The sequence below is a fragment of the Solanum lycopersicum genome, chromosome 11, assembly GCF_036512215.1.
Source record: "Solanum lycopersicum chromosome 11, SLM_r2.1".
NCBI lineage: Eukaryota > Viridiplantae > Streptophyta > Magnoliopsida > Solanales > Solanaceae > Solanum > Solanum lycopersicum.
In genome coordinates, this window is record NC_090810.1 from 56,902,701 (window position 1) to 56,914,004 (window position 11,304).

The following is an 11,304-nucleotide window of genomic DNA, read 5'->3' on the forward strand; positions in this document are numbered from 1 at the left end:
TTAACTATTTGGGGTCTATCCATTTTTTCTTTTTTCATTTTTATGGTGTGTTGACTAACTTTCCAAGTTAATATTTTCAACAAGATCAATTTTTTACTGTATAATGTTGTTATGTACTACTCATTTTATCATCAATTATCATTTATTAATTAAAAATTAAGTTTTATATATTAATATCTTTTCTAAAAACACATGCATAGTATATTAGATATCAAGTAAAAAAAAATTACAATAAATAACTATGCACCAATAATGACATAAATGATATATAACAAACATAAAACAATGTAAAGTTCTTTAAAATGCTGGTGATGATAAAGTAAATCTTTTTTTAAAAAAATAAAAGTTGAGTACAAAACATAGATAAATTTTATTGAATTTAATACATAAAATCGTGCAATAATATATCAAATATACACAATTAATCACAATGTATTAGTTAAACTCAAACTAGGTAAGATATGTAAATATTGATTTTCAAACTAGATAAGATATGTAAATATTGATTTTCTTTCTATACAACTAGATATTTTAAGACCCGTAATACGGGCCCAATATAATTTTACATATTTTGTTGAGAAAATTAGATAAGTTCACAACTTAAGATATTTTATTCCTCTCTCGGATGCATCCTGTTTCCTCTCAGATCCATTATTTCCTCTTGGATACATATTTATCCCTTCTAATATGTCATTTGCAATGTATGGGAAAACCAAACAATGTATTCGAAAGGAATGAAAAATTCAAGATTTTTATAATTGAGAAAACTTTTCGGATATAATGTAATTAGCCTACAAAGATATGAAATATCTGTACTTTATACTATTTTTTTCTTTAGTAAAAAAATTCAATATATTACTTTATAATTTATTTCAAATGGTCATACAACATAAGTGTGTTGTTTACAACCTTTGAGAAAGTTTAATTTTTAAAAATTCTTTGTAGCAACGAAATAAAGATTTGCTTTAAAGTAAGAGTTAAAACATTTCATGTTCAAGGAATGTATAAAATTCATATATATTCACAAGTGGTATCTATTTTTCATAATGTTATTTATCTTCGTTTTTGTGATATTTGCACCATAAGCTTTCCATCTTATAAAATATTAATCATTGATCAATCAATTCGTAAAGATCGATTTAAAATCTTTCGAATCTCTATTGCTTCAGCTTAAGTATGATGTGTTTGACTTTGTCGATGAATTTTGTGATACATTTTACTATTGTCTTCGATAAATAGAAGTAGTTAAAAAATTGATTTCTAACTTCACAACAATAAAAACAATCAAGAAAGCAACTTTATTTCTATATATAATAACAATTATCGTAATGTTATATTCTAAATATTGAAAATATTTATCAAAAAAAAAAAAAATTTGCCTCCACAAAAATAAAAACAATCATGAAAGAAACTTTATTTCTATATACAATAACAATTATCCTAATGTTATATTCTAAATTACATTAATTAATTTTTTTAATACTACACTTAATATCATGTCGTAAAGAAAACTCTAAAGCTTCCATCCCTCCCCCCTCCCCCCTCCCCCCCAATAAAAAAAAAAAGATAACAAATATTTTTTTTTTCAGGTTGTTTTTTTTTCTAATTTATTTATTTTTTAGTTTTCTTCCTCTATATTTCTAAACAAAGTCTTTTTCTATTAACATTTTTTTTTCTTCTTTATTTTTTAACTACTCATTTTCTTTAATTTGAATTTCAATATTCATTAGGATTTGAATGTTAAATTATCTCTGTTAAATAGTTTATCATATTTGATATTAAGAAAATATAAAAATGAAAATTTTTTATTTTTTATTCTTTCAATGAATATATTGTCAAATTATTGATTTCTTCATAGTCAAATATTGTTCATTCTTTTAGTCACAAAATTTGATATTTTCTTCAAATTAATTAAAAACTACTGATACATCATTTGAAGAACTATTTTAATAATCAAAATACAAATTTAGTGGTCATATTATGTAACATAATATTAAAAATATGTTCACGCAATATTCCTTTAAAGTATTTCTAAGAAAAAAATATTAACTATTCAAACTCATTTTATTTTAATTTATTCAAAATTTTCTTTCTAAAATATGTCAAAACACATTTGTTATTGTTTGTAAGAAGTTAATTAAGTAATAGAAACTCTTCATTTAAACAAAATTACAATAATATCCTTATGGACTCATAACAAAAGTTAAGACATGCATGGATTCTTCTAGATTTTCATTTTGATCATTAATTATACAATTATTATTTTACCCTTAAGTGATGTTAAAATTACTAATATACCACTGATCGTCCTTCTCATGGCTCTTTTATATAATAGAAATAAGATCTATAACTTATCTAATATATATACATGATATCAACAATTATTATCTAAAAAATGTAATATTATTACCAAATTAGTTTGTCTTCTCACAATTAATACAATTAAAATAAATTCATAAAAGGAAAATCCTCAAAATTCATCTCATGATCTTTTACCATATTTTGGTAGATAAGACTTCAATCTCATTCCTTAAAAGAATTGTTTAATTTGTAATAATCAAACTTTTTTTTGGCCACTTAAGCAACTAGTCATAATTAATTGTAACGACCTGTTTAGTCGTTTTGAGCAGCAGATTTTATTTCTGGAAAAACAGGTTGAGACGACGGAACCCACGACGGAACGTCACGGGCACGACGGACCGTCGAGGGTGTCTCGTCCCAAAACACTTAGAAATTCTGAAATTTGGGTGCTGAAATCGACTCTCTGAACTTTGTAACGAAATGGCAGGACGAACCGTCACAGGTGTGACGGACCGTCACAGACCCTTGGTGGAAATTTGGGTCTCTGAACTTTGCGACAACCTGCAGGACGGACCGTCGCAGGCACGACGGCCCGTCACAGGTTGCGTAATCCCAGTGGAAGTCGGATTTCTTGATACGTTTTAAGGGACGTTTTTGACTATTCTTGCCTTAATTATAAAGTTAGTGGGTTAATGTTAATAAGTCTAATTACTTGGGGGTTAAAAGAGGTAACCTTAAGTTAATTAGTGGGTTATTATTGCCATTTTTTATTCTTAATTATATACTAATTAGGGTAAAAGAAAGAGGGTTTGAATAAAGAAAATAGAAAGAACAAGAGATAGAGGGAGAATCGAACGAGAGAAAAGGGAAACGAAGAGGATAGCAAAGGTCTTGAGGAATTGCTTGCTTGATCACGAAATCTTCGGTGGAGGTAGGTTATGGTTTTTCTTACGATATTCGTAGTAAACTCTTAATATGAATGATATGTATTGATAATATTGTAAACCCTGCTATGTGCTTAATTGTATGCTTGCATGAATGTAATTATATAATTGTGATTATATAAGCATGATGAAGTTATTGAATCCCAAATCTTGCAAAATCCTAATCTCTTTGTTAATAATGAGGCCTTGGTATAAAAGAAGGCGTGATGAACTAAAATAATGGGATTGATGATGCCTTGGTAAGAAAGAAGACTTGATGAATTGATAGAAGGAGATTAGGGGATCGGGTGTCACGAACCGACACGTAGAATTAGGGGATCGGGTGTCACGAACCGACACGTAGAATTAGGGGATCGGGTGTCACGAACCGACACGTAGATTTAGGGGATCGGGTGTCACGAACCGACACGTAGATTTAGAGGATCGGGTGTCACGAACCGACACGTAGATTTAGGGGATCGGAGTGTCACGTACCGACACAAGAGGATTAATGAATATGACGTATCGGAGTGTCACGTACCGACACAAGAGGATTAATGAATATGAGGGAGCGGAGTGTCACGTACCGACACAAGAGAAATAAAGATAATGAATCTTGAAAGATGTTAATATACTCAATCTAATGAACATGATTCCCAAATGAGTATGGTATTGAGGCTTGAGTCCTCATGTGTGAACTTGACGGTAATTGTTAACGATATAGTGCTTGTTGTTGCTACATGTTGAGTATCATAGTTGATTTTATGATATTACTTGATATATATTGATTTCTATTTTGAGTTGGCCGATGATATCTACTCAGTACCCGTGCTTTGTACTGACCCCTACTTTTATTGTTTTCTTCTTGTTTAATTGTGGAGTGCAGCAAACGTGCCGTCATCTTCGACTCAACAGTAACTCTAGCCAGTCTTCGTCACATCGGATCTTCAGGGTGAGCTAATGCTTCTAGCTTGGACTGGATCTTCTTCTTCAAGTCTTGATGCCTTGAACTTCCGGCATGGACTAGCTTCTTATGTATTTTTAGCTTTTAGAATACTCTTAGTTTAGTCATTTGATCGTAGATGTTCTTGTGGTGATGACTTCTAGATTTTGGGGATAATAATAGTTATTGATTTTATAAATGAGTTTAAGTCTTTCGCATTACTTTATGTTGATATTATATTGAAATGTTAAGGTTTAGATTGGTTGGTTCGCTCACATAGGAGGGTAAGTGTGGGTGCCAGTCGCGGCCCGGATTTGGGTCGTGACATTAATACTCCATCGCTTTAAAAGAGAATGATCTAATTTTCTTTTAATCTGTTTAAATAAAAACGATTCATTTTTTTTTTTGACAATATTTTAATTTTAACTTTTCATGAAACATGTTTAAAATCACAAAATTAAATGAGATACTTGACATAATTTTAATTTACAATTTTTTTAAAAAAATTTCATTCTTTTCTTAAGCTCCATTTCAAATCGTAAAAATCTTTCATACATCGGACCGTGTTACTTTTCTAAACTTTATGATTGAAAATTTTGTTAATAGTATAGTACATAGTCAATGAAATAATTATCCCAAGTATTATTAGTTTTTTTTTTCAATTTTATTTCATGATGATTGTAATAATTATTGTTAAATATTCTTATCCATCTATTGAATCAAATTTATTATTGGATAAAAAATATTTTTAAAAACATCAGAAATGACACAAAAAATACCTTCAAATTTGTCACTTTCACTCAATTGAGTTCACATCTCTCGCCATTGCTCTGTGTGTATAGGTAAGTATCTCTTCTCTCTCTCTCTCTATCGAATTATTTTCTCTCTCTAGCTCGTTATGTAAAAGTAGATCTTACTTGGTTGTGATTTTTGATTGTCATGTTCAAATTGTTCGTTGAGAATTGTTGAATGTTATTGCAATTGTGGTTATTGAGCTATAATTATAATCCCCTACAAAATTGTGAGGTTACATGAACGAATTAGGGTTTCAGCTGTACTTGCTATGTCATGCACATAAGCTGTTTGATGAATCACCTGACTGAAAAATGAGCTACATTAGCAATTGTGGGGGTGGTCTAGGCAGGCTTGTAGGGTATTGTGTCTGTGCAGTCGAAATGGAAGTTTCTGGTAATTGACGCGAAGAGTCCTTTTGGCATTGACTTATAACTAGGCTAGGGTTGTGAACTAAAAAAATGCATCGGTGAATTAAGTAGGATTACGATAATGGCCTGGATAAGTGACTGTCTTTGGTGTTTTAAGTGTGTTTCTGAAGAGCTGCATGGAGGATGAAATCATTGTGTTAGTGCTATTTTGAAAATACAAAGTGGGACATGTCAATTGTTTGTTAATTTCCCTTTGAAAGACAACAATGTGGACTAGAATGTTGCTGAGAGAATGACAGAGTCAATATATGGAATCAATCTGATGCTCCATCTGCTGTGGTGGTGACCCGTGTACTGTCGAGGGGACTTCCTTGTCACCTTGCCTGGTATTTATTTATGTGTGGGATGGGGGATTTTAGTTGGTTGCTATTTGTTTCTATGGCTTTCTGGGTTTTCCCCCCCTTAATCCTGCATTTATTTTGTTTTTATCATTTATACCCTATTCCCTCGACTCTTGAGCACTTCAAAACTTGGACATGATTCTAAGTTTGGAGGTCTTTTGAATTGTGGTGAAGTGATTGAGTTGAGGCTTGAGAAAAAGAATCAAAAGCTTGACAAGAAGAGGTATTTTTGCTACTAAATAAGAGAAGAGAAAGAATTGAAGAAAGGAAGAAAAAGAAAAGTATGCTTGAAAATTGGGCTTTATCGAGCGTTGGAAGATAAGGGAAAGGTTGGGTACATCTTGTAAATAAAGGAAATGAAGAAAGGTCTTACTAGTTCAAGTATTTGTGGTGCTTAAGGGAATTTTGAGCTACTTTTATCCATATATATCCTACCATGCCGTAGCCTACATTACAATTATTTACATCCTTCATAAACCCGTATTTTGATCCTAAGCCAAGTGACCTACATTAGTGGAGAATTACAAGAAGGGCAAGCCTAAAAACATAAATTGTTTTAAATTTCTAACCTTTTCCGAAATATTGCGCTATATTTTAGGTGTATCAAATCATCATTTAGAATCTTATATTGTAGTTTATAGTTTTGTTTTACAACTTTTTGATATTGCCCATTGCTAGTTGTTTTCCCCTTTGTGGGGAAACCTTTGAGATGAGTGCTTTTCTTTTCTGATATTGGTTTTCTGAATTAATGTTTGGATGTGTAGGTAGCTTCATGTTTCAACTGAAAGTTTCTGAAATGGGGAACAATCTATGTTACAGTCATGGTGTATTCTGGACAAAAGTCCTATTTTTGGCGTCTCTTTGTTTCATCATGATATTTACAGAGAAATTGCTCATCTTATCTTGATATTTCTAGCCAATGTTTTTCTGAATTTCTTGTGTTGATCCTTAATGTGATGGAGAGAAGAAAAATACATTGATTGCCCGGTTACTATTTCTCATATCTAAATTTTGTTGTTTCCTGATCATAGTTTGAGCTCTCAAGATTTGTTATACTTGAGAAAAAGCTTCAATCTTTGGCGAGGAAAAAAAGTAGAGAGAGAGAGTATCGGGTTGACAATGGATTCAGGTGATGCATCTGGATATTCAGCTGGGGTGGACGATGATTATGAGTCTTTACTTTCAACGACTGATGCAGAGCTCTTAAAACGAGCATGGCGGAATGAAAAGGCTGCTCCTGAAATTCTTCAACATGAGACTGCTTTGGTTCAAAGATCCAGAGAACAAATTCAATTGATGGTATGCACATTTCATATATTTAGGCCTCTTAAATTTGTACCTGGGATATTTGTCTGTTTATTTTTTTAACATCGGCTTTCACCTTATGTTGCATTAGAATTCCTTTCCATTTTAATATTTGTTTTGTGTTAAGACTTATGCTTTCTTTGGCATTATGTGATGGATATATGGCTCAGCAGGTTGAGAATTACTAGTTGATGTCATCATTTCAGAAGTGTATTTATGAAGGGACTATACGACAGAAAAACGAAAAAAATTGTCTTGTCCAAGACTCTAGCAGAATGCAACTGAAGCTTCCAGTTCTGCTTAAAAGGATGAGATTAAACTTTTTAGATAAACAAACTAATTTCTGGCAGAAAAAAATACACTGAACAATTTATTCAATTATTGCCTAACAAAATTTAATTCTAGCATCTGTGTGCACTTTGTCTGCTATTAGGTGAAGTGTTTGCTGTTAAAATTCTTATTGGAGTATAACTTCCATGAGATTCTAAGTTAAAGGACACAGCTGTGTTTGGTAAATCAGAAATGAAGTTATTAGTTGAAAGCTAAAACTGTGTGCTATCTGAATGGAAAAGCTGTTGTGCTCTCATCCAAACAAAGATTATCATAACGTGTGTTGTTACCGCTTAGTAATGGATTGTAATCCGTATCTTCGTTTTTGGTGTACGACATCTGTTAATTTCATATTTAACGAAGTGGAATGTAAAACTCCTCCGACACTCCAAATCTACATTTCATTTGATGATGCCAAAAGTTCCATTTTATGCTGTGGTATATTTTTCATTTATATGAATCTAATATTTGCTTTTGTTCCTCGACTTATGCTACTCGTTATTCATTTATGCAGTTTCATGGTTTACAATCTATTGCATGCTAATTCTACTTAGTCTTTGCTCTTCAGGAAGAAACAGTAGAGGAATTTTCAAAAAATGGTGTTGATCCGCTCACTTTATCTCTTTACCAGATGGACCTCGATAGAACTCTATTTCTATTAAGATCATACTTAAGAACCCGTCTCCAAAAGGTAGCTTTGAATTATAGTATCATATTATGGATTTGATTTAGGTGAAATTCATATCCGTAAAGAGCTATAGTTCTTGAAGTTACCAGTAGTGTCTTTAAAGCATGATCTGTTGAGTGTCATCGGGTCTCATCTCTTGCTGTGGCCCTGCACCTTATCCCATCTTCATTCATTCATATTAATGTTTGACTGCAGATCGAAAATTATGCATTTCACATACAAAAAAATACTGACTTATGGAATCGTCTCTCTAAACAAGAGCAGAAATTTGCTGAAAGGTAAAGCTGTTTCTCTTAATTCTGAGTGTTCAAAGTTTACCAAGTTTATAATGCTAATTACTGGGATGATTAGGTGTATTGACGACACGGAGCAACATCTAGATCAATCTGTTCTCTCAAAGTTGCCTCATGGCTTCAAGTCCCACTTGAAGCAATCTTCACTAAGTTTGGCAGATGACATGGGTAAGCTTGCCATGAACTGTTCAAGTTAGTTGAAATTGTTCAAGCCCTTTCCTCTGTTTGCTTGTTTATCCATTTCTCCCGTGTTTAGCTTTATCTATGTCGTTGTAGAGCTAACGAGAGTGTCTGGAATCCGAGATTAATGGTTAGGCCTTAATCAAAAGCATCTTAAAATAATAAAGGTTTGTTGCCAAGTGACTTGACTTTGTCTTCGAACAGGGTGTTAGCAATTTAAATTCTCTAATCAATTGCCAAACCTGCAACCTGATTGTGAGTTTGTTTAAGGCATGATATAATCTCTTGCATTCTTGCTATCTGTATGTTTCTTCATTTTTTCCTGCATTTCGACATCTTAAATATAAAGACTTTTGGGATTTGCATTTGTACTGAAACTACAGTTTTTCTTCTTGTATGCACTTAGTTCCTGAGCCGCAGCTAGATCAATATGTCATCTGCAGAAGCAAAAAGTTTTTAGGATCTTTTCAGCTTGATGACAGGTTATCTTCTTTACTTCATTGTCATTTTTCTTAAGAATCCTGCCTGATTATTTTCAGTTCTCGACTTCCATTAATTTTCTTTTATGATAGTGGGGAAGAACCAGTGAACATTGAAGCCAATGATTTGTATGCTCTACCTTACAAGTCTATAAAGCCACTTGTGGAGAGTGGGCAGATTGATCTGGTATGAGAGTATAGGAAACAGAGAAGTCCTATATTGTGCAGACTCTCAAAATATGTTGCTGTACCCGTATCAAATCCTCCAAAAATGCACTACTTTTGGAGGATCCAGCACACCCATGAACATTTTTGAAAAATTCGAGTTGGAAACATTGCCCCTATGTATTCTGCTGATAGGAAACTGACGATATGCCACAAATCAAAAATTATATTATCTAACAATGTTGTAGTTTGTAACAAATGCAGCATAGGAACTCCAACTCTTTTACAATCCTATTAACTGCTCAAGAATGGTTTCCCTTATTGTGGTATGAATAGTGTTCTTGTTTCAAACTATTTTGTTTTTAAATGATTTTTTAAACTAGTAAATAGATGTACTTTTATATTCTTAACTAATGACTCTCCAATAGACTTTCGTTTGGAAACTCAATGATCCTTATTTTTATGGAACTTGTTTTCGTAGAGAAAACATTTGACCAATCGAACATAGGAGAATTGAAAATTTACTTTTATACCGAACAACCCCTAATGTAAAATAAAGAAAGATAGCAAAACTCTCTTTGATGGACATACATTGTTGAACTTGTGTTAGGTTCATACATTAGTATAAGACAAAATCTAGAAACTTAACTGTGCTGATTTAGTTAAGGGGTTCTTAAATTTGTTTAATTAAGTTATGTTATAACCTGATTCTTGTTACCAATAACCATACTGGTATTGAGAAAACTCCAAACTCAAAAGAACAAAAAGACCATTTCATAATTTCTTTTCATCTCATTCTAACAAAGTGAAGAGGATACATATTAATATTAAAATAAAACATGATCTGTTGGACAAATAAAAGTAAATTGCTGAAGTCGGTTTCTTCCTCGAGCTAATTCCTCTTAGCCTGCAGATGGATATATGTTCCATATGGTTTGTGACAAAAGTCACAAAAGATGGATAGAATGAAACTTATAGAAATGAGGATATGTGGTAATGATATTGATATGGAATAGGAGAAGAGAGATGAAAAAATAATGTGAATTTTTTTAGTAAGATGGAGGTGGTGGAGGTAGAGGAGATGGTGGTGGTGGTGAATTGTAGTAATATGGAGGAGGAGGGGATGGAGATGGTGGCGGTGGTGAATTGTAGTAATATGGAGGAGGTGGAGGTGAAGATGGTGACTTGTAAACGTATGGAGGAGGAGGAGAAGGTGATGGTGGGGGAGGAGAGTTATAGTAATAAGGAGGAGGGGGAGATGGTGATGGAGGAGGTGGAGATTTATAGTAGTATGGTGGTGGAGAATATGAAGGTGCAGGTGCAGGTACAGGTACAACCGAAGACTGAGGAGATGGTGCCCATTCTGAAGGCGAGGGTGGTGAACTGTTATCATATGGTGATGGTGATAGTGGTGATGTCGCTGGTGAAGGCACTGGGGAAGGTCGAGGAGAGAACCATTCGATAGGTGATGGTGGGGACTGGTCAGGATCAAATGGTGCAAGTACAGGCGATGATTGAGGAGATGTCGTATAACTAGGAGATGGTTCCCATGAATAGGAATATGGGGATGGGGCCCATCTTAAATGTGAGGGTGAGGGTGATGGTGATATAGCCGGTGAAGGCACTTGGGAAGGTCGACGAGAGAACCATTCGATAGGTGATGGTGGGGACTGGTCAGGATTAGATGGTGCAAGTACTGGCGATAATTGAGGAGATGTCGTATAACTAGGAGATGGTTCCCATGCCCATTTTGAAGGTGAGGGAGGGGACGGCGATAGTGGTGATGAGGTTGGTGTAGGTGAAGGCACTAGTGAGGGTTGAGGAGAGAACCACCCTAAAGGTGATGGTGGACTAGAAATGTAATAATCCGAGGATGATGGTTGTGGTGATGGAGATGATTGACCTAGTGACTTGTCAGGGTTAGGCGTAAACGTTGGTGCTGGCTTGTAACTATAATATTTTCTCCATGAGTAAGGATTATGACTTGCTTCTACACTATTGGATATCGAAAGTATAGCCACAAACCATACAAGATGTGGCAAAGAAGAAGCCATATTTCTTAGAGGTATGAAGAGAATGAGATGAAATTGATGAACATAAAAATGAAGAAAGTCCCTTTTATATACTCGTCAT

At 33.5% G+C, this 11,304-nt stretch overlaps 2 protein-coding genes across 5 annotated transcripts; one reads left to right on the forward strand and one right to left on the reverse strand.

Moving 5' to 3' along the window:
• Nucleotides 1-4,781: 4,781 nt before the first annotated feature.
• On the forward strand, nucleotides 4,782-9,522 carry LOC101252143 (DNA replication complex GINS protein SLD5). Of its 4 annotated transcripts, none has more exons than XM_004250901.5 (7): nucleotides 4,782-5,009; nucleotides 6,763-7,030; nucleotides 7,935-8,057; nucleotides 8,250-8,332; nucleotides 8,406-8,515; nucleotides 8,934-9,009; nucleotides 9,100-9,522. In XM_004250901.5, the coding sequence occupies exons 2-7, from the start codon at nucleotides 6,851-6,853 to the stop codon at nucleotides 9,197-9,199; spliced, it is 672 nt and encodes a 223-aa protein (XP_004250949.1). In that variant the 5' UTR covers nucleotides 4,782-5,009; nucleotides 6,763-6,850; the 3' UTR covers nucleotides 9,200-9,522. The 4 variants fall into 4 exon arrangements, with proteins under 4 accessions (XP_004250949.1, XP_069147267.1, XP_019066551.1 ...); XM_069291166.1 differs by having other exon boundaries at nucleotides 4,800-5,009; nucleotides 6,496-7,030; XM_019211006.3 differs by lacking the exon at nucleotides 4,782-5,009 and adding an exon at nucleotides 5,012-5,716.
• Nucleotides 9,523-10,220: 698 nt separating this feature from the next.
• On the reverse strand, nucleotides 10,221-11,225 carry LOC104644759 (extensin-like). The gene has a single exon (XM_019210959.1). It carries the CDS (start codon nucleotides 11,223-11,225, stop codon nucleotides 10,221-10,223), a length of 1,005 nt encoding a protein of 334 aa, XP_019066504.1.
• Between the last annotated feature and the right edge of the window lie 79 nt (nucleotides 11,226-11,304).

Excerpts from the sequence above, each read along its gene's own strand:
- LOC101252143 (XM_004250901.5), top strand. The coding sequence starts at position 6,851 with ATGGATTCAGGTGATGCATCTGGATATTCAGCTGGGGTGGACGATGAT. Across the intron at positions 7,031-7,934 it reads GAGAACAAATTCAATTGATG|GAAGAAACAGTAGAGGAATT; the intron begins GTATGCACATTT and ends TTTGCTCTTCAG. Across the intron at positions 9,010-9,099 it reads TCTTTTCAGCTTGATGACAG|TGGGGAAGAACCAGTGAACA; the intron begins GTTATCTTCTTT and ends CTTTTATGATAG.
- LOC104644759 (XM_019210959.1), bottom strand. The coding sequence starts at position 11,225 with ATGGCTTCTTCTTTGCCACATCTTGTATGGTTTGTGGCTATACTTTCG.